General features: G+C 43.3%; 1 protein-coding gene and 1 non-coding gene across 2 annotated transcripts in view; both read left to right on the top strand.

Moving 5' to 3' along the window:
* Nucleotides 1–22723, top strand: part of LOC126132440 (lutropin-choriogonadotropic hormone receptor) — a gene marked incomplete at its 3' end in the record, with an annotated part of 796081 nt that overhangs the window by 246697 nt on the left and 526661 nt on the right. Inside the window, 1 exon segment of the mRNA XM_049915180.1 lies at nucleotides 17919–17993. Within this exon segment, the coding sequence (XP_049771137.1) occupies nucleotides 17919–17993 (75 nt within the window).
* On the top strand, nucleotides 20168–20242 carry Trnat-ugu (transfer RNA threonine (anticodon UGU)). The gene has a single exon. It is a non-coding gene; the product is annotated as a tRNA-Thr (tRNA).

Raw genomic sequence — 22723 nt, 5'->3', positions numbered from 1 at the left:
GTACTCAAAACTAAGAAACTCATTCACGGACGTTTTCGTGCCACGCCGATAGTCGAGCACAACAAACAAATAAAAATAAAAAGAGAATGTGTGTGTGTATGTGTGTGTGTGTGTGTGTGTGTGTGTGTGTGAGAAAGAGAGAGGGAGAGAGAGAGGGAGAGAGAGAGAGAGAGAGAGAGAGAGAGAGAGAGAGAGAGGGTAAAAAACTGTTGTAAAGAAATTGAATACTGGTATGTAAAGAAATCTTTTATTAAAATGACTCGTTCCACATCATTACGAAATGTCGTATTCATGATCTATGGAACAAGTATTAATCTAATCTAATCATATCATATTGCTGACTATCCATGAAGAGTCATGAAGTACCGAAATTTTCGCCTATATCAGTAACCAAATCTAAATTTGAAAATAAAAGACGACAGTTTTTGTAATAAACCGGGACTCCTATCAAGACCCTTTCATCCCTGTTAACAAACCATGAAAGATGTCTGATGTACCTCAGTTCAGCAGTAACGAAGTGTGTATGAATTTAAAGATGAAGCGCATGATGTGAAGTTCTGCGACGAAGATACGAACCCAATACGTAATCGAATTGTTAACTAAGTAAAATCAAATGTTACGTATCGGTTTTTCTTGCCAGCTGCTAGGTGTTTAATCTAAAATAAGGACACAAATTTTTGTGCCTGAGCGACAATCGAACCACACTCCTATCGTTCTTCTTTATTGCCCACGAATATTGCTTAAGTATCAATTGCTTGCTCATCAACAGTAAGATGTGTGCGTGTTTGTCCAGAAATTGTTGGCAACATGAACAGACATTAAAAATGCACGTTAATTTTCACTAGCGGGCCGGTGTGCACGAGATAGGTCTTGAAATGAAATTATGAATATTTTTGTACTGGATCAGGATTCGGACCCACATATTTACCTTTGGAGGAGACCTAGAGAAGACTGCAGTCTTGGGAAAAGGAATGAAATGATTGAACTATACTGTTCCGAGAGATTCAGATCCTCGAAAGAGTAGATACGAATTGGAATCACAGTCCAGCACCAAATTTTTCAACGTCTCTAGTTCAATCAAGTACAAGTAAAATAAGAGCCCTGTTCCTTTAGACGGCTATCAGTTCATCAAATGAAATAAAATTTTCTAATGTAAGTAAGTTTACTGGTGACAGTATTTCTGTTTACCCTTGCCTCCACCTATGTCATTATCCAACGTAAATCGGCTCTGCCCAGTTTGGAATGAAGGAACGTGATGTTTAATGCGGATTCTGGATTATAACGGCTTTCTCTTGAGGTTACCAGAGGTAAAGTAAATCTGTTTGTGCCTCTTAAAAGTAAATGCCCGAACCCATGCATTGCACTTGTGGTAGTTCGTTCCACCAGACAATTGCGGCCACATTTCCCAGCCCCAGGAGTGTGCTGTAATGGATGATGTGCTTAGCTTACTAAACTAGTCACGGTGGAAAAAACGCGAGTCTATTAAATGGTTAAGTAGAAGCAAGCTTCTGACGTGGAGATGATGCTATTCTCATGTCAGCAGAATCATGTCAGCAGGATGTAAAGACTCTTGTAGGCGTCATAGCATCGATTTGAAGCCATTTTGAAATTTTCACTAATTCAGGAAATTTCTTAGTTCGAGAAAATCCACTGTGAAGTGTGAAGTTACCGGATAATTCGATTATCACCGTCAGTATTACTATCCTTTTCTTCATACCGCTGCTGGACACATGTGCTTGAAGATCATTTAAGTCCTTTTGGTCATTATAGAAGTAGTTGCCCAAGAATAAGTTCTTTCCCTGTCTACGGAATCCTTTTCACGTTAATATCAAACATCAGCAATTACTCGTAGATCACATTAAAACTAAAGTAATTGATGAAGACGTTACTTGATAACTAAAACGCGCTGCCTTTCTTCATTTACTTGGGCCTAGGAATGGCTGTCGAATACTGCCAAACCAAAAGCCAAGGGATCTTACTGCCTTCCTATATACGTCGCTGTCGGTTCTTCCATATGATTTGGTCGACGTGATCTGTTTCAAGTTGTGTGTGACACAGAATGTTTTAGAAAATCTATTATTTTCCTTTGCAATAAACAGAAAGATTTTCATTCTAAGCTATCCAAGTCCAAAATTAGTTCAAATTTAATATTCGCTTCCATAATGTGAGTAAAGTATTTCACAGTTGCAAAACCCGCATCCGAGTCACTGTCCTTACACTTAGTCGCTGGCCATAAATTCTAGCTCAAAGTGACGCCAGTTTAAGTAACCTAATGTAGCGAAGACTGTTTGCCAGTGCTCTTTCTCACCGGAAAATATGCAATTCACTCATTGGGCTCCATAAGTACACTGTAACAGTAATTTCTGTGTGTATGCAATGCATGCGAATTGTAGAATTTAGCAATGCTCTCTCTCTTCCACTTCTGTGTACAATATGCCTGACCTAAACGGGCCCTTTATCATTACAGGCCCTGGGCGGTGCAACATCATATTGACAACAGTAATGTGCTTATACTGACAACCTCATTGTTCGTTTTACCCGATTTTGTAATCATTTAAGTAAAACGACATGACCTTCGAGTGGGAGGCATTTCGTCCCCCTTTTCCTTCTGTGTTTGTCAGTAAGCTTTTTGCCTTCGAACTAGCGAAATGCGGCAGAGTACGGCAGGTAAACGATTTACAAACCACGATTTAGTGCCGTTAACAAGATTTCTTTAAACATAGGCGTAGCTGAAGGCATTTAGTTTCTTCTTAAATCGTCTTATGCAGCAACGTTCACAGATATCTCAAATAGGAAAAGCTCTTTATCCAGGTACGAAGGTTGTAAAACAAACTTCCCACAGTTTGTGTCAGGTTGATCTTTTCGTCTGATAGCACTGCGTCAGTATTTTGTGTAAGAGGTATTAAAGTAGTGTTCCTGCAGCTGTGGGAATCATTGGTAGAAAACGAGTTTCACACCAATGGGTAAAGCACTGATAAATATTCAAAATGATTATCAATCTCAGTCTGCGTTCATCCACAAACAGAAACGTATTTGTAATATTGAAGCTAGACTAGGTATCCTTGTCTTCCTTGAGTGGGCATTGGAAGGCGTTGACACACACGTATACGAGGGTAATCCCAAAGGTTAGGTCTCCTAAGGGACACGCAAGTGCCAACGCAGGCACAAACGAGAGATCCTTAACTTTAATGGCAAGCAGAAACCACAGTGTTGGCTGCATGGTGGCAAGGTGATAAAGAGCAAGACTATGGACGAAGGTCTCAGGTTCGATTCCTCACCAGTCCCACGATTTTTATGTGCCGTTTTACACATATTTACCCTGGGGCAGTGTTTTTTGTTGTGAAAAATGCCGAGTTGCACTGTGGTCTGAAAGCCACGTAAAACTGTAGGTTCCCCTATTAACTGGCTAGGTAAGTCAACTCAAAAGTCGGATGAAAGCAACAGCATACCACCTCCAACAAGTCCGCGCCTATTAAAGCACTGTGGTGTTCAAACCGACTGTTTTACTTTCTATGGGTTGTAAAACTAATGATCTTCGGGTTATTAACATTTTTGTGTTTTAATGCTGTAGCTTTGATACCAGTCAACGTAAGTAACCGGCCGAACACTGTCACTGTACGAGTTGTCAAGATGGTAGACGACGATGCTGTCGACTTTTGGTCATGGCTATGTTTCAGTCGAATACCTCTATGGGCCTTTCTGCGTATTTCAAGATATACTTTTATACACTTGGTACGCTACCAAATTGATATATGATAGAGCTATATTTAGCAACATGAATCAGATTTGTTTTTCGTGCAATATATCGGACAACACGTCAGTGCAGCGATATTTCGTTTATGTGTTGCGCATGGTGCAAGAAAGATTTGTGTTTTGCTTGCGTCTGTGATAGGTTTCACCCCACTGTATGCCAGCAATCTGACGAATAGAGTGTCAATAACTGGAATTACGCAATAAGACACTTAAAAGTTGTATTTTTGCATTATGTATCCCGAAGAAAATACTGTAAACACGTTATATGCCTACTTGCTTATTATCGCGCTTCTCGATGCTTTCCTCAAAAAATTTAAATTAAAATAAAAAGAGAGAGAGAGAGAGAGAGACAGAGAATACAGAAATGTACACTCCTGGAAATTGAAATAAGAACACCGTGAATTCATTGTCCCAGGAAGGGGAAACTTTATTGACACATTCCTGGCGTCAGATACATCACATGATCACACTGACAGAACCACAGGCACATACACACAGGCAACAGAGCATGCACAATGTCGGCACTAGTACAGTGTATATCCACCTTTCGCAGCAATGCAGGCTGCTATTCTCCCATGGAGACGATCGTAGAGATGCTGGATGTAGTCCTGTGGAACGGCTTGCCATGCCATTTCCACCTGGCGCCTCAGTTGGACCAGCGTTCGTGCTGGACGTGCAGACCGCGTGAGACGACGCTTCATCCAGTCCCAAACATGCTCAATGGGGGACAGATCCGGAGATCTTGCTGCCCAGGGTAGTTGACTTACACCTTCTAGAGCACGTTGGGTGGCACGGGATACATGCGGACGTGCATTGTCCTGTTGGAACAGCAAGTTCCCTTGCCGGTCTAGGAATGGTAGAACGATGGGTTCGATGACGGTTTGGATGTACCGTGCACTATTCAGTGTCCCCTCGACGATCACCAGTGGTGTACGGCCAGTGTAGGAGATCGCTCCCCACACCATGATGCCGGGTGTTGGCCCTGTGTGCCTCGGTCGTATGCAGTCCTGATTGTGGCGCTCACCTGCACGGCGCCAAACACGCATACGACCATCATTGGCACCAAGGCAGAAGCGACTCTCATCGCTGAAGACGACACGTCTCCATTCGTCCCTCCATTCACGCCAGTCGCGACACCACTGGAGGCGGGCTGCACGATGTTGGGGCGTGAGCGGAAGACGGCCTAACGCTGTGCGGGACCGTAGCCCAGCTTCATGGAGACGGTTGCGAATGGTCCTCGCCGATACCCCAGGAGCAACAGTGTCCCTAATTTGCTGGGAAGTGGCGGTGCGGTCCCCTACGGCACTGCGTAGGATCCTACGGTCTTGGCGTGCATCCGTGCGTCGCTGCGGTCCGGTCCCAGGTCAACGGGCACGTGCACCTTCCGCCGACCACTGGCGACAACATCGATGTACTGTGGAGACCTCACGCCCCACGTGTTGTACAATTCGGCGGTACGTCCACCCGGCCTCCCGCATGCCCACTATACGCCCTCGCTCAAAGTCCGTCAACTGCACATACGGTTCACGTCCACGCTGTCGCGGCATGCTACCAGTGTTAAAGACTGCGATGGAGCTCCGTATGCCACGGCAAACTGGCTGACACTGACGGCGGCGGTGCACAAATGCTGCGCAGCTAGCGCCATTCGACGGCCAACACCGCGGTTCCTGGTGTGTCCGCTGTGCCGTGCGTGTGATCATTGCTTGTACAGCCCTCTCGCAGTGTCCGAAGCAAGTATGGTGGGTCTGACACACCGGTGTCAATGTGTTCTTTTTTCCATTTCCAGGAGTGTGTTTCAGATATCAGCTCAGTGACGCCATGTTCGTCTCGTGATGTAAAGCAAGGATAGTTGATAGGTAATATCGCGTTGTACTAGCGATATGTATGGCTACAGGGTTCTTTGTCATTTCTCTGCAAACAACTAGAACAGAATTCAGTAACAAAGTGGTAATGACACCTACTCAGTGCGCCAATTAAACACACAGCCATCTTGGTTATTTTGTTAATCGTCTGTAATGTAGTAAACATCCTTGATTATTGATTTGTAATTACTACCACTGTTATTGTTATTCGTCACCCCACAACAGCTTTCCTGTCACTCATTACCGCCGATGCGCGTAGCGAATGGATCAGGGTGAATGGAATGTGGGATGTTTCGTCACGGAGAATATATACATTTGTCTCGGCGTCTGGTGTCAGGATAATATGAAAATCTCAATAAGAAAAGACGACAATAACACCCAACTATTTCTGTCCACTAAACACCATGACGTCAGACAAATTGGCGTCTCACTGCATTTTGATTATAATTCGTTAGCGTTTTTGCGACCTCATTTTAATACCTCGTGGGAGCAGGCATAATATTTTGCTATTTGAACACCGAACAATAACACACGAAGATAGTAGATGGAAGGATACAAAGAAAAAATCAGACTCATGGGTGTGGATCCAGTTCATCATAAGAAGACTAAACAAGAGGGAAACATTACGAAAGCAATGAATACGCTGGTTAGTATACATTATTTGTATAGATCTGAAGATGAAAAAGTGCGGATCTGCACAGTTCCCGCATATTCACTTTAGTTTCTGTCTTAATGGGCATAATTTTTAGTTTCTTCTCTTCTGAATTATCAAATGAATTGATTATTACGTGGTACAGAATAATTAGGTAACTGTGTTTCTTACAGCTTCCATTCGCGCCAACATTTTTCTACATTCTCGTGCAATTCATGAAATTCTACTTGTATGATCACAAGACTGCACATAGATGCAATCGATTTCGAGGTCCAAAGTGTTTGTTATGTTGCTTTTCGTGACAGGTTGGCAAAGTTGATTTCCAAAGACCTTTTATTGTACTGAAATAATCTTTTGTAACAAAGTAACAAGGTAAGTGTTTTATTCGTATTTATTTTGAGGGAAACTGTAATCGTGATGGAAGATTACACACCTGAATGTTTGACACAGCTGGTAGGAGAAAACGCTGCATATTAAGCAAACCCCGCGCCTCCTCTCCGTATCCTCCTTTGACACGAGCACAGAATTCTCCTCCTATAACGCTACAGAGCTGTTCCTAGCACAGCTGAGAATTGGCAACATCGTCACAAACATTTGGCAACACTGTGACAGTGCAATCACTTCCGCGTATGGTACTGAACTGACTCGCTAAATTCCATTTGAATGACTCGTTGTATATAATCCTCACGTAAACTAAGACACTGAGACAGAAATTTCGATTTTTTGGCTAAAGAAATGCTATTCTTCACATAAGTGACAACTTTTAATATCTTTCACGATGCGTTATGAGGCTGATAGATAAATACCATGACGAGAGTGGCGTGCTGGCAGAAGTGTGTCCGTAGCCCCGTGGTACCGCCGGTGTCTCGTGTTCCAACGTTTAAAAAAACCGTCAGTTCTAACAGTGGTAGGGGCAGCGCGTGCGAGCTTTTTTTGTGTATTATTTCATGGAGCTGCGAATTCCCAGAAAAAATTCTGTTACAAAATCAGAAGAAAACCTTTACCCATCAAATCCTCTTGGCAGCTCGACTCAGTAAGTTGTGTTAATGGTCGTAAATATCGGCTTTCTGACTGCCAAGCTGCTATACAATACAAGCGTCTCTGAAGAAATTCGAATCGACCGTCAACGATACGAAATTCAATAATGTTCTTCACTTAAGACTCCCATGCCAGTGTGATAAGTATGAAGGAAATAAATTGATTAGCAAATCGCAAGAAAATACTTTCAGCTCAAAGTGCAATGGTGAAAAACTTACAATGCTGCACAACAGGTAACGCCTCTTTCCGCTGCTGACAAGCAAATTTTGTGTTTGTAGGAATACGTAACTTTATTTATGAAATGCCACGTTTGCATACCTGTTGAGTATGACACAGCATACCATTTAAACACAGACCCATTCGAAATCTAAGGGAGTAGTATTTTACTAATTCGTGCAGATAGAGGCACGCTTGTGTGCAGATACTCAGTTTTGTTAAAACAGACTTTCGTCGTAAGATTATCGTGGGTAGTTTTATTTCATTTCTTACAATACAGTGCACAGTTTTCGTAAGGTTTCTTTTAGTGTTGTTAAAACAATACTAAACATGAGAGAGAAATTAATCATCAACGATATATGTTATCTATAACAGTCTGACAATGCACATGCAGTTTATTGATTACATGCATGTACAAAACTTGTTCTGAGTTAAATCTGTCAAACAAGGTTTGAAGAAGAATAAAATGCCACTAACAGACGACAGCTAATGTAGAAAATACTTTTCTGATTATTTTGGCACGATGCGCTCTCCCCATACATAATACAAAAGCTTCGAGCGCATCTGCTGCCTGGCCGTCTATTGAACCTGAAAAGAACAAAATGATGCAGAAGTTAGCCTTTTTTCCATATGCGACTATTTTGGGTTGAGAAGTGAAGAGAATTATGTTCAAAGTTCCATTAAATTGATAACTTCAGCACACAGCAGAACTGCGTTTTAAAAAAAAATGTAGTAGCGAATGTAACAGAACACGCGACGTCTTATCAACAGCGCGCGACGCTTACCGTTACACTACTAGCTGTGACGTAGCTACAGCGCCTCTGGAAGTGAACAACAGTTCCTTCTGAACTTGGTCATTCCACTGTGCTGTGAGATAATGCATATGGCCGGATATAGACTTCTGAGAGACAGACAGTTACAGCATTTCTTTTGCATGCACGATGGTTTCAACAAACAGATAGCGCAATAGAGTAGCTCAAATGGAAAGGAACACTTCCTATTTAAATCTCTGCATCCTACACTGTTGGCAGTTCTGTGTAGGTGGCAGTTACGTTATTTTATTTCGGTGATTACAAAATAGAGTCGAATGTATGCACTGAGTAGCCAAGGCAGCTAGTTCATGGCGATTCGGTCAACCACGTAAATGAATGTACTGAACATCCTGCAAACCACTACAGGGAGCCTGTGTGTCAGAATTCTCATCTTGTGTGCCGCAACGGTGTTATGATAGAGAAATGAGTCGCAGAGAAGAGGGTTTGGTGGTCTGTTGGGCTGATGAAAGGTTCATATGATGACGGTCCCGGTTCGATTCCAACTTCTGCCGATGTTTTTTGATAGGGAGAGGCAGAGTCTATTCTCTTCTGGCTACGCCAAGTGAAGAAGGTATAATGGCATTGTGGTCTGAAAATCACATTAAACATGATATTCCTTCTCTACCAAGTAGACGTTAGGTGGAACCGCAATAAAGTAAGGAGTGGCGACATGTAGAAACTCTATCACGAGTAACCTTTCTTATACTAGTTATTTATTTCTAGTGACGAAACATACCCTGTGTACGGTCACAGGACACTTATTCCGTCTTTTATTTGAGCTTCTGTATATCGATAAAATTGGTTCTGAACTGGCAATGCAACTCAGACCGCCCTTAACGCGGAATTTGATCCCTTCGTGAGAATACAGCTCGACTACAACTTGTTGTTTGTTCAAAACTGCAGATTCCTCAACATCTCCACATATTGCGCATGAATGGGTTGGAATCCTGGCCCAGCACTAAACTTTTCACTATGTATTATCAAGCTCTAGCATGAGAACACCCATCTGCTGGTGGATAACAATTTTTATTTTTAATGCATTTTCAATCGTTGTCAACACTAACGATATCTGACGGTTTTTACTCCCAGTGAGACACAGAACTATTTGCGAGATCACTGTAAGTTCAAGGATGTTATTCCGAGCTGCTGTTGGAGAAAAATTTGGTAGCTGATGTCTCTTTGTGTGTAGTCAACAACGATATGTGTGGGGTTCGATTGCCCGCATCTCGTGGTCGTGCGGTAGCGTTCTCGCTTCCCACGCCCGGGTTCCCGGGTTCGATTCCCGGCGGGGTCAGGGATTTTCTCTGCCTCGTGATGGCTGGGTGTTGTGTGCTGTCCTTAGGTTAGTTAGGTTTAAGTAGTTCTAAGTTCTAGGGGACTGATGACCATAGATGTTAAGTCCCATAGTGCTCAGAGCCATTTTTTTGGGGTTCGATTCCTAGTCAGCACTGAACACTTCGTCATATTATTTCTAGTTCAAACATGCTCACATGTCGCTGCTGGTGTAACAAACCCATACTTAACTTTTTTTTTCTCTAGAATATAACAGCGATATGTGCCTGGTTGGAGTCCTGGGAAGGAAAACTTAATGTTTCATCTCGTCATTTCATTTAATACATCTAGCTACTGCCGAGAAAATCCGATATGTCAAAGTTGATTGTGCTTCGATAACAATCCAATTAGGTTCTGGGTTCGAATCCCTGTCCAACACAAAGCTTTACCTCACTGCATTTCAAGTAATTTACCTGTGAAGAAGCAGTATGTAACATCTCTCGTAGTTCGTTAACAGGGAAAATAGATGCTGGGTAGGAATCCGCGACCGTAAAAAATGTTTACGTTATGTAATTTAAAGTTGATATTTGTTAAATGATACTGTCTAAAATCGAGGTATATCACTCTCTTTATGCCTAGTCAGGAATGACAGTTAATTTCCGTCAGTCACGAAATCTTAGTTTGCATTACCTGGGTTTGAATCCATATGGAGAACGAGTCGGTTCGTCGTGTCATTTGAAGTTCATACATACTCTCAACTAGCTGCTCGTGAATAACGTAAATTTTGTATTGACATTTTGTGTTAAATAACAAGTATGGTATGTTACTTTGAAGAGGAAATCATGAATACAACGAACTTACTACGTGCATTACCTATCTGACGTAATAATGAGAGTGCTAACATTTCAGGTTATGTCAGTTATTGCAATAAATGAGAGCTTACAAGCCTTAAGGACAGTCTTATCTGTGATGAGGTGTTCCCTCATATTTGTAGTATCATGGTATTACTTTACATCTTGAGTAATTGCGATTCAGAGCAGTGTTTTCTAGTGGTGACTTGTTGGAACCATTTTCAATAGTCAAACGACTGTATCAAGGAGCGATTAGAGGACCTGCTAGACAGCTGCGTTATGTGGGTTGCATGGGAATCATGCGAAATGCAATCCAGGTCGTTCGGATACTTTTGAGCATGACTGTACTTCGTTAACATTCCGATTAGGTGCTGGGTTCGCATCCCTGTCACAAGCTTTATATGATGGCATTCCAATTTTAAACATGAGCATACCTTGTTCCTTGTGAATGACACCATATTAAACGTCGTTGGGGGTAGTTCCCAGGACGGTAACTGTTATGACAGGATTCCCAGTTCAGTACAAACATTTTCGTCATTTATTTTCAGGATCTGAATTGATAACTGATACTGGTGCAAACGTCTATACTTCACGTCTCTTTATGCCTAGTGATCCGGTCTCAATAAGGCACAAACAAAGCTTAGCTTAGTTAGCAATGGCTATAGGTGCTGGGTTTGAATCCAGGTCCAGAACGACGCCGTTGGTCATGTCATTTAAAGTTCAAATTTGTATACACGTAGCTGTTGATGTGTTACGAGAACAATGTTATTACTGAAGGCTGGTTCAAATGGCTCTGAGCACTACGGGACTTAACATCTGAGGTCATCAGTCCCCTAGAACTTAGAACCACTTAAACCTAACTAACCTAAGGACACCACACACATCCATGCCTGAGGCAGGATTCGAACCTGCGACCGGATATTACTGATGATTCGCTGTTAATGTTGAGATTTCCTTAGAGTGCTTTTTGCCGTTAATCGCGTTTTTCTACTGGTTCATCCAATATCCAGTTTCCAGAGCCACTCGCCATTGAGCGACCTTCAACACGTGGATGGAAAACCTTTTAGAGAGCGAAAAACTTTTTCCAATTGCTGTACAGCTTTGTCACTCATATATTGTCTCAAGTATTTAATTTTGACTAAGGATTACTGTACGATATATGTAAAATAATCAGTTTTCTCAGAACTTTTGGAATGTCAGTTGTTGTAATTAAGGTTAGTTTATGAGTGTTATGGGGTGCCTCATGGCTAAGAACCTGTTTTCTATTATGTTTTGTATGACGATATTAGTTGACGCTTAGACTGACTGCCATAAAGACCTTTGGTCTCTTAGTAGTCTCTTGCGGTACCCATTGTGTGTAGTCAAACGACTGTACCCCACAGGGTTTTGGTGTTTAGAGGACCTGCAACACAGCTACGTTATGTTGGTTGTATTCGGCAGTGACCCACTTTTTTTGCTGTCAAGTGTAAATGGTCACGTCTACACAGTGTTGTGTTTAAATGAGTGAATAAACCAGAAATAAGGCAATAGTAGGTCTGTCCTATATGTCATTGGAACAGGGACATTCCATAGATTAAGATCAATAAAGAAATTGAAAATTTCAAGATTTCATTTGGTACGGAGCCGTTAAAGGGTTTTAGAATAGTATGTTTATGAACAGGATTATAATTAAACGTGATTGGTGATTGCCACCATAGAGTCAAGAACAAAATGTAATTAGAAAGTAAGATTAAACAGTAAGACAAATGTAGAAATGGAGGACAGCACACGTTGTCCTGCACAGTGGATGAAATTTGATATTGAAATTTGGGGTAAGGTCTTATGGGACCAAACTGCTGAGGTCATCTGTCCCTAAGCTTACACTACTTAATATAACTTAAACTAACATACGCTATTGACAATACACACACCCATGCTTGAGGGAGGAATCGAATCTCTGACCGGGGGAGCTGCACGGACTGTGACGATACACCCTAGACCACGCGGCTACCCCGCGCAACTCAGAGTGGATGAAGACCTAAATATAGTACCACGCCATCTAATGGTGAGCCCCTCAAAATATTGCTGAGGTATTCACTCTCGGACGGTGAATAGTAGTAGATTGGGCTGCGACTACCCTGGGTCGAGAAGTTCCATGTATTTCTCAGTTACTCCCTCCTGGACACCATCGTGCTGGCAGACGACGAATCTAAACTCTGTCCTATCTTCTTGTCTGCCTATCTACTCTACTATATAATAGCAAGTTGTAATTTAAAGTTGTTACCAAAAATCTCGAAAAGTTCTTGATCGATTTACACTCCTGGAAATGGAAAAAAGAACACATTGACACCGGTGTGGCAGACCCACCATACTTGCTTCGGACACTGCGAGAGGGCTGTACAAGCAATGATCACACGCACGGCACAGCGGACACACCAGGAACCGCGGTGTTGGCCGTCGAATGGCGCTAGCTGCGCAGCATTGGTGCACCGCCGCCGTCAGTGTCAGCCAGTTTGCCATGGCATACGGAGCTCCATCGCAGTCTTTAACACTGGTAGCATGCCGCGACAGCGTGGACGTGAACCGTATGTGCAGTTGACGGACTTTGAGTGAGGGCGTATAGTGGGCATGCGGGAGGCCGGGTGGACGTACCGCCGAATTGCTCAACACGTGGGGCATGAGGTCTCCACAGTACATCGATGTTGTCGCCAGTGGTCGGCGGAAGGTGCACGTGCCCGTCGACCTGGGACCGGACCGCAGCGACGCACGGATGCACGCCAAGACCGTAGGATCCTACGCAGTGCCGTAGGGGACCGCACCGCCACTTCCCAGCAAATTAGGGACACTGTTGCTCCTGGGGTATCGGTGAGGACCATTCGCAACCGTCTCCATGAAGCTGAGCTACGGTCCCGCTCAGCGTTAGGCCGTCTTCCGCTCACGCCCCAACATCGTGCAGCCCGCCTCCAGTGGTGTCGCGACTGGCGTGAATGGAGGGACGAATGGAGACGTGTCGTCTTCAGCGATGAGAGTCGCTTCTGCCTTGGTGCCAATGATGGTCGTATGCGTGTTTGGCGCCGTGCAGGTGAGCGCCACAATCAGGACTGCATACGACCGAGGCACACAGGGCCAACACCCGGCATCATGGTGTGGGGAGCGATCTCCTACACTGGCCGTACACCACTGGTGATCGTCGAGGGGACACTGAATAGTGCACGGTACATCCAAACCGTCATCGAACCCATCGTTCTACCATTCCTAGACCGGCAAGGGAACTTGCTGTTCCAACAGGACAATGCACGCCCGCATGTATCCCGTGCCACCCAACGTGCTCTAGAAGGTGTAAGTCAACTACCCTGGGCAGCAAGATCTCCGGATCTGTCCCCCATTGAGCATGTTTGGGACTGGATGAAGCGTCGTCTCACGCGGTCTGCACGTCCAGCACGAACGCTGGTCCAACTGAGGCGCCAGGTGGAAATGGCATGGCAAGCCGTTCCACAGGACTACATCCAGCATCTCTACGATCGTCTCCATGGGAGAATAGCAGCCTGCATTGCTGCGAAAGGTGGATATACACTGTACTAGTGCCGACATTGTGCATGCTCTGTTGCCTGTGTCTATGTGCCTGTTGTTCTGTCAGTGTGATCATGTGATGTATCTGACCCCAGGAATGTGTCAATAAATTTTCCCCTTCCTGGGACAATGAATTCACGGTGTTCTTATTTCAATTTCCAGGAGTGTATTTTAAACTTTTGCACAATTCTCTAATAGACGTTCATAGGGACTGGACTACACATTCTTAAACATACTTGGTATATAAATGTGTATGTAATACATAAAGGGCAAGCGCTGTTATTAAAATTCTCGAAAAGTTCTTCACCGATTTATTTCCTGTTTTACGCGATATTCTAATAAATTTTCGGGCAGAAATAGGCTACAGATTTTTATATAGTGCATAAAACGGAAACACTGTTCACAAAAATTATCAAAAGTTCTTGACCGATTTATTGAAATTTCACTCGATGCTCTAATTAACATTCCGGACAGACATGGGCTGTATTTTTTCAAATATATGTTATTTGTAAATATATATTTAATATATGAAGGGGAAACGTTGTTGACAGAAATGTCGAAAACATCTTGACCGTTATTTCTTAAAAATTGTTACATGATACTGCAGTAACATTTTGACAGACACAGGCTACTCAGTTTTTTAAACAACAATGTAGAGATTTTCCGTTAAAACCGGCGGCGAGAAAGGAAATAGTATGCTTTGAAAATCAGCGGTTTCGTTTTCCTTCTCGCAGTCTGTTTTAACTTAGATATCTGGGTATTTAAGCCGTTAGACAAATGTTTCATCTACATACATATATATTATATGTAATTTAAAAAATTGCATACACAACATTATGGTGTTTTGTTTTCTTCCTCGCAGCCAATTTTAAAATGAAGAGGAAAGTTGTATTCAGGGCTTATCTACTTTTGATGAAAGGACTGAATAGTCCGAAACTTGAGCATCGTGCCCATTGACAGCTTAGAACTATGAAACATACTGTCACTGAAGCTACCACCCTCACAGACCCAGCAGGTCTAGAGGCCTTCCCATACCCCATATATTAATGGTCCCAATCAATTTACACATTCACTTTAAGTGACTTCATTCCCCAGTCAAGGTTTCGTTTTCAGTATCAATAAACAAGGCTCAGGACCAACGACAAAGGGGAAGGAAGAGATGGACAGAGAGAGTCTGGGAGGAAATTAGGATGTATATAAAATTCCCATAGTGCGAAGCAGTGTCGGGTTCTGTGGTATTCCTATACTTTTTAAATACAAATTGTTAATCTTAAACAATTCAACTTCCTCATTAGTTTTAAGTTTTAATGCATATAAAACTGAAAGTTTGTTACAACACCAAGAAGCAAAACTACTTTCATTTCCAAGTATATTTACGGTTAATATTGTATAAGGCGGCGTGGTTTAGCTGCTAAGTGGCAACTCAAACGTGAACGGTAGCAAATAAAAAACAACATTTCGTGTAGCAACATTGCTGGCAATCGTGTCGGTGTACCCAGTATTCTATTTACGTAAAGTTCCGTTCTCTCTCATCGTGTGTTTTTGGTTTCAATAAGCAGTGTTCAATCTCTTTTTTACCTGCATGGGTTAAGTCTGTTTTTTTTTTCTGTCGTCTGAAATGTTTGAAACAATACTCCAGCTATATTTGTATCTTCTGTATCACCATGTTGTCTGCAAATTCGGTGCAGTCGATTTGTTGGCGAACGAAACATCTGGCGACGACAGCCTTGCCTTCTTGCAACGTCAGGTTTCAGCGTGCCCTCATATATGATGCGACAAGAAAGTCTAAAATCATTTATTTTGTCTTCTTACTGTTACCAATTTCTTACTGTCAGATACGTCAAACAGCCTTTCCACAATTTAACAATAACATTCTTTGAAAATTTGCTGTCTGAGTAGTTTCCCATATCGGTGTCCTTCTAAGCATTCAAGAAAATGCTTTCCACTCTTCTTCTCAGACATGGTAACTGCTGTTGTACGATGCACGTCCTGTTGCTGTAGATATTGTACATAACTATTCGCCTCAAGAAACAGCGGTTGTCAAGAGTCAAAACTACATACACAGGACCTACTTCTGTCAAATTACGAGATGACGATCAAATATATTTAAAGTTACTGATGCACATGGACCATGTACTGTAACAGCCAGCGTTGGGCTGTGTTGGAAGATATTATTCCCCATTAATGAATAACCCGACACCATGTATATTTTCTTGTACTTACATTATTTCACTAACAACAGTAATGGTAGTTCATTGAGAGTACTGGATAAACAGTATTTGATGGACAGTAGTTCACTGAATAGTATTAGGTAGGCAACTTGGCTGAGCGCTGTATTAAATAAACATAGCGCTGGATTTTGCACAGGTTGATACGTCACTAGGAGAATCTATCTGTCCCCACAGATGTTTCTGCGCCTTGAAAAAGTAAGGGACATAATCAGATAAGTGTGTCTTGTTACTAACTCATGACGACAATCCTAGACAGCTTTATGTTGCATCGAAGTTGAGTAATTTATATTTTATTATTGTTCTAACAATATCATTTCGTGATGTATTTTGATTATCTTGCCAAGAAAAAGCACTAGCAAGTTAATTCTGTGCAAAGATAAACATGGATTACGTTAGAATCGGTACCGTCTACGTCTTCAGCGGCCGTCGTCTTTCTAGATACATACAGTGAGGAGCCAAAGAAACTGGTACACCTGCCTAATATCGTGTAGCGCCCCCGAGAGCACGCATAAGTGTCACAACACGACGTGACATGGACTCGACTAATATCTGAAGTGGTGCTGGAGGGAACTGACACCATGAATCCTGCAGGGCTCTCCATAAATCCGTACACGGGGGTGGAGATTTCTGCACAGCGCGTTGCAAGGCATTCCAGATATGCTCAATAATATTCATGTTTGGGAAGTTTGGTGGCGAGCGTAAGTGTTTAAATACATAAGAGTGTTCCTGGAGCGAATCTGTAGCAATTCAGGACGTGTAGGGTGTCACATTGTCCTGCTGGAATTTCCCAAATCCGTCGGAACCCACAATGGACAGCAATGGGTGCAGGTGATCAGACAGGATGGTTACGTACGTGTCACCTGTCAGAGTCGTATCTAGACGTATCAGGGGTCCCATATCGCTCACCATGACAGAGCTTCCATCAGCTTGAACAGTCCATTGCTGACAAACAGGGTGCATGGATTCATGAGGTTGTCTCCATACCTGTACACTTCTATCCGCTCGATACAATTTGAAACGAGACTCGCTCGACTAGGTAACATGTTTCCAGTCATGAACAGTCTATTGTCGGTGTTGACGGGCCCAGGCGAGGCGTAAAGCTTTGTGTTGTGCAGTCATCATGGGTGCATGAGCGGGCCTTCGACTCCAAAAGCCCATATCGATGATGTTTCGTTGAATGGTTCGCACGCTGGCTCTTGTTGATGGCCCAGCTCTGAAATATGCATCAGGGTTGCACTTCTGTCACGTTGAACGATTCTCTTCAGACGTCGTTGGTCCCGTTCTTGCACAATCTTTTTCCGGTCGCAGCGATGCCGGAGATTTGATGTTTTACAGGATTCCTGGTATTCACGGAACACTCGTGAAATGGTCACACGAGAAAATCCTCACTTTACCGCTACCTCGGAGATGCCTTAACCCATCGCTCGTGCGCCGGCTATAACATGACGTTCACACTCACTGAAATCTTGATAACCTGCCATGGTAGCAGCAGTAACCGGCGTTGCCAACCGCAGCACCGTATTCTGCCTGTTTACATATCACTGTATTTGAATACCCATGCTTATACCAGTTCCTTTGGCATTTAAGTGTAGTTACACTCAGACCTTATCTTCGAAAATATTATCAGATTCAATCGTGATGAACATTCGTGTTTAACAGGAGTGATTTTTGTGCTGTTGCAGCGTCCTGACGGAGATGCGCCAGCTGACCACGGTGGAGGTTGGCGCGTTCAACGACATGCCCCTGCTACGTACCATGTGAGTATCACGCATTATCCCTAGTACTGAATGTCGTCCTTTGATTTAAGCTATACTTAGTAATTTTCTATTGTTTATGTACTCCAAAAGCATGCCGCTTATCTGACTTTTAGCTGCAATCTTTCTAAATAAGTGCATCAGGTTTACATAAACAGTACGTATATAATATGAAAACTATTTTAGTGAGTCGCGTCTGGGATTGCAAAAAAACAGCAAGACATTCGTCGTAAGCAGAAGATGTGAATACAGGTACGATGGGGTTATGAAACGCCAGGGGGCGGGTGCGCTTGAACTGAGATGGGTTACATCGTAGAGCTCTACACTTTGTAGCCAGATTCAGTGGCGATCCGTGAGCCAGGGTACTTGCCTCTTCGGAAAACTTTCTATAGTCGTAAAAGGGGAATTGGAGCTATTTTTAATTTGTTTGTTGGATAATATGTCCGAACAAAAATGTGGAGTCGTAGCGTTTGCTCGTACTTCTGTTATTGTGTATGATAAAGTACAGTCGACTATTTGCCTGACATATAAAGCAGTGTCCCTGTGTGGAGTCAGCTAATATGGGATTTATTGATAGGCGTGTGTCTACATCTGAAAGATGATGTTAGTTCACATTCTGCCCCACTTGCGTAAGATTGGAGGTAATAGCGCCACTATGAGGATGCTAATCAGGTTTGGCTCTGAGCACTATGGGACTAAACATCTGTGGTCATCAGTCCCCTAGAACTTAGAACTACTTAAACCTAACTAACCTAAGGACATCACACACATCCATGCCCGAGGCAGGATTCGAACCTGCGACCGTAGCAGTCGCGCGGTTCCGGACTGCAGCACCTAGAACCGCTAGACCACCGCGGCCGGCTGCTAATCAGGTTTGCTTCAAATACACGCTGTTACGGTCGTGAGCGTCAGTTACCTTTGAGATTGGACGTGGTGGGTTGATGTTAGCCAAAGCAACCCCTTTAAGGCGACAAAGACGTCATTATCAACCCATCACAGAGTTTACACGACGTCGTGTAATATGGCTATGAGGAGCTGGATGTTCCTTCAGCGATACTGTGCAAAGACTTGGCAGACAGCCACAGCACATAATTCCTGGCACCGGTGGTCACGAGGATATATGATCGCAAGATCGGGCTCCGGACGGCCACCTGGCAATACCGAGAGAAAAGACCATAGCGCTTGGCATGTGGCTCTGGAGCACTGCACTGCACCATCAATGTGAGCAGCAGTTGGAACGTCAGTAACACAACGAACTCAGAAAAGAACAGCTCCGAGGCAGACGCTCTGTAGCGGCCTTTCCTCTGACTCCAAACCAGCGCCATTTGCGACTTAAGTGGTGTCAAGCGAGATCTAATTCGAGGGCAGGGTGGAGTCTGATATGTTCTCTGATGAAAGCTGGTTCTATCTCGGTGCCAGTGACGGCTGTATATTGGTTAGGAGGAGGCCAGTTGAGGGCCTGCAACTAACCTGTCAGCATATTATATGAAGATGGTATCTGTTCTTTCAGAGATGTCCGAAAGAAGATACAATCAGTGACCATGCAGCTGTCTTAGAATGAAATGATAATTAAATCAAGACCCTAAGCTGCGACAGGCGTTGACATACATCAACGGGGACAGACGAAAATGTGTGCCCCAACCCGGACTCGAACCCGGATCTCCTGCTTACATGGCAGACGCTCTATCCATGTGAGTCACCGAGGGTACAGAGGATAGTGTGACTGCAGGGATTTATCCCTTGCACACTCTCCATGAGACTCACATCCCCAACTTAATGTCCACATACTACAGTCGTAGTGACCCTGCCCATTACGCTCATTACTCGAGGCAAACAATGTTACCGAGTCCAGTAAGAGTTCGGACAATGCGTGTGCATCCAGCACTGAAGAAGAAAGTCAACAGCCTGTTAGCCTTAACTATATGAAGATGGCATGTCCGAAGGAACAGATACCATCTTCTTATAGTTAAGGCTAACCGGCCATTGACCTCCTTATTCTGTTCTGGATGCTCACGCATTGCCCGAACCCTTACGGGACTCGGTAAGATTGTCTGCCGCGAGAAATGAGTGTAATGGGCAGGGTCACTACGACTGTAGTATGTGGACATTAAGTTGGGAATGTGGGTCTCCCGGGGAGCGTGCAAGGGATAAATCCCTGCAGTCACACTATCCTCTGTGCCCTCGGTGGCTCAGATGGATAGAGCGCCTGCCATGTAAGCAGGTGATCCCGGGTTCGAGTCCCGGTTGGGGCACACATTTTCAACTGTCCCCGTTGATGTATATCAACGCCTGTCGACAGTTTAGGGTCGTGATTGAATTATTTCATGGTCAGATTATCTGACACACTGGACCTACACCAGGAGTTACGATCTACAGAGCGATTTCGTATGACAGCAGAAGCATTCTTGCGGTTATCGCACGCACCCTGACTGAAAATTTGTACCTCTATTGGGTGATTCGACCTGTTGTGCTACCATCCATTCCAGCAGCCTTAGCCTGCTCGAACAGCAGATCTGTCTCCATTGGAGCACATATGGGGCATCATCGGAGGACAACTCCAGCCTCATACGCAAACAACATGAACCTCCCCTGTATTGACCGACCAGGTGTAATGGGCATGGAACTCCATCCCACAAACCTGTACAACACAACGCATGCACGTTTGCATTCATAATTGTGGTGGTTACAACGTCATTAATGCACCAGCACGTCACTACTGCAGTGGCTTCTCTCACACTTACATTAACCCGTGATCTTATTTTTAATCACTAAAATATTTTACCTAAACAAATGTATTCCTGTAATTTCATTACTCCACGTTAATTATCTTTTGGTGTTGCGATTTCCGTCACTGTATATAACATCTTTGTATGACGTGATAGTGTAAACATAACGTGCAGTGACGAGCGAGCAACAAGTACCAATGGTTCAAATGACTGTAAGCACTATGGGACTTAACATCTGAGATCATCAGTCCCCTAGACTTAGAACTACTCATACCTAACTAACGTAGGGACATCATACACACCCATGCCCGAGGCAGGATTCGAGCTGCGACCGCAGCAGCAGGGCAGTTCCAGACTGAAGCGCCTAGAACCGCTCAGCCACAACGGCCGGCTATTGTTTGGTGGTGCGATTGTTTTTCTGTTTGTGTATATAACATCTTTCTGTGACGTGCAAGGGTGAAGATAATGTTCTGTGTAGGACACAAGCAATATGCAGCCCCTTGCTGTTGTAAATATACGAAGTCGACCCGTGTGGAGGCTAAGACTAAGAGGCCTGTACCTTTCCAGATTGCCATGTGCTATACAGTCCGACAGGGATGCAGTTATCGGGGGTTAATGCCTGTGGATACGTATTTTCGGATGTAATGTTATTTACTTACCTAATTGTCACTGACAGTTAAAACCGCAACATCAAGAAGAAATTGTGCGATGTAAACGAATATTGGTAAGCGTATTTATACATCTGAAAGATGATCTCTATTTTAGTATCGCGCCAATCGCATGAAAGTCGCTCTAGTACCGCCACTATGAGAATGCGAGTTAGGTTTGCTTTAAATATCCGCTGTTACGGTCGTGAGCGTTAGTTACCGTTGACATTGGACGAGGTGAGTTGATCTTACTCAAGAATACCCTTATGATGCCGGAGACGTCATTATCAACATATCACTAAGTTTGAACGAGGTCGTGTAACAGGGCTACGAGAAGCTGGATGTTCCTTGCGTGGCACTGCAGAGAGTGTTGTCAGGAATGTAGCGACTGTGCACGATTTCTGGCACTGGTCGTCACGAGAATGTGCGGTCACGAGAAGATGGGGTGCATACGGCCAGGTGGCACCACCGAGAGGAAAAAATGGTTCAAATGGCTCTGAGCACTATGAGACTCAACTGCTGTGGTCATCAGTCCCCTAGAACTCAGAACTACGTAAACCTAACTAGCCTAAGGACATCACACACATCCATGCCCGAGGCAGGATTCGAACCTGCTACCGGATATTACTGATGATTCGCTGTTAATGTTGAGGATCTGTGTGATATCCTTAGGTTAGTTAGGTTTAAGTAGTTCTACGTTCTAGGCGACTGATGACCTCAGAAGTTAAGTCGCATAGTCCTCAGAGCCATTTGAACCATTTTTGACATGGAAATGGTACATTTTCGTGGAATGTTGGCTTACATTTCTCTTGTTGGAATGAGCAGGTTCATGAATTCACTCATGTGTATTTATTTTACACCATTGACTACCTTTTAATATATTAACTGGGTTCCATACCATTCCTCCTCACTTGTGTTCTGTATCGCTATGAATAATGTTGTTTAAGTAACTTATTTTATTTTGTTACTTTATAGTGATGACGATACATTGTTATGCAAACGTACCTCCTTTCCACCTTTCACTATATATCAACAGTAGAATCATACCTTACACATGTCAGATTGGCAATGTATATTTTCCTTTCTATTAGTTACATTGTGCACACAAAGAAGGGTTTAGGGTATTATTGTTCACTTTTAACACAATTTTAGTACTGTTTCATGCCTATATTATTATCTCTAAGAGTAACGGTTTGTCACGTAGACTTATATATACCCCCATTTTATTCAAATTGATCTGTAATGGAAATAACCGTGTATATATAACTTAAGTTGTACTTGTTTGTACGATATAAATTGCTAATGTCAAGTTAAATTGCATCTTAATGAAAATGAAAACGAAATGTAACTACTTTTAATT

This window comes from Schistocerca cancellata, chromosome 1, assembly GCF_023864275.1.
Source record: "Schistocerca cancellata isolate TAMUIC-IGC-003103 chromosome 1, iqSchCanc2.1, whole genome shotgun sequence".
In the NCBI taxonomy this organism is placed as follows: Eukaryota; Metazoa; Arthropoda; class Insecta; order Orthoptera; family Acrididae; genus Schistocerca; species Schistocerca cancellata.
This window is presented reverse-complemented; position numbering and strand designations above follow the sequence as displayed.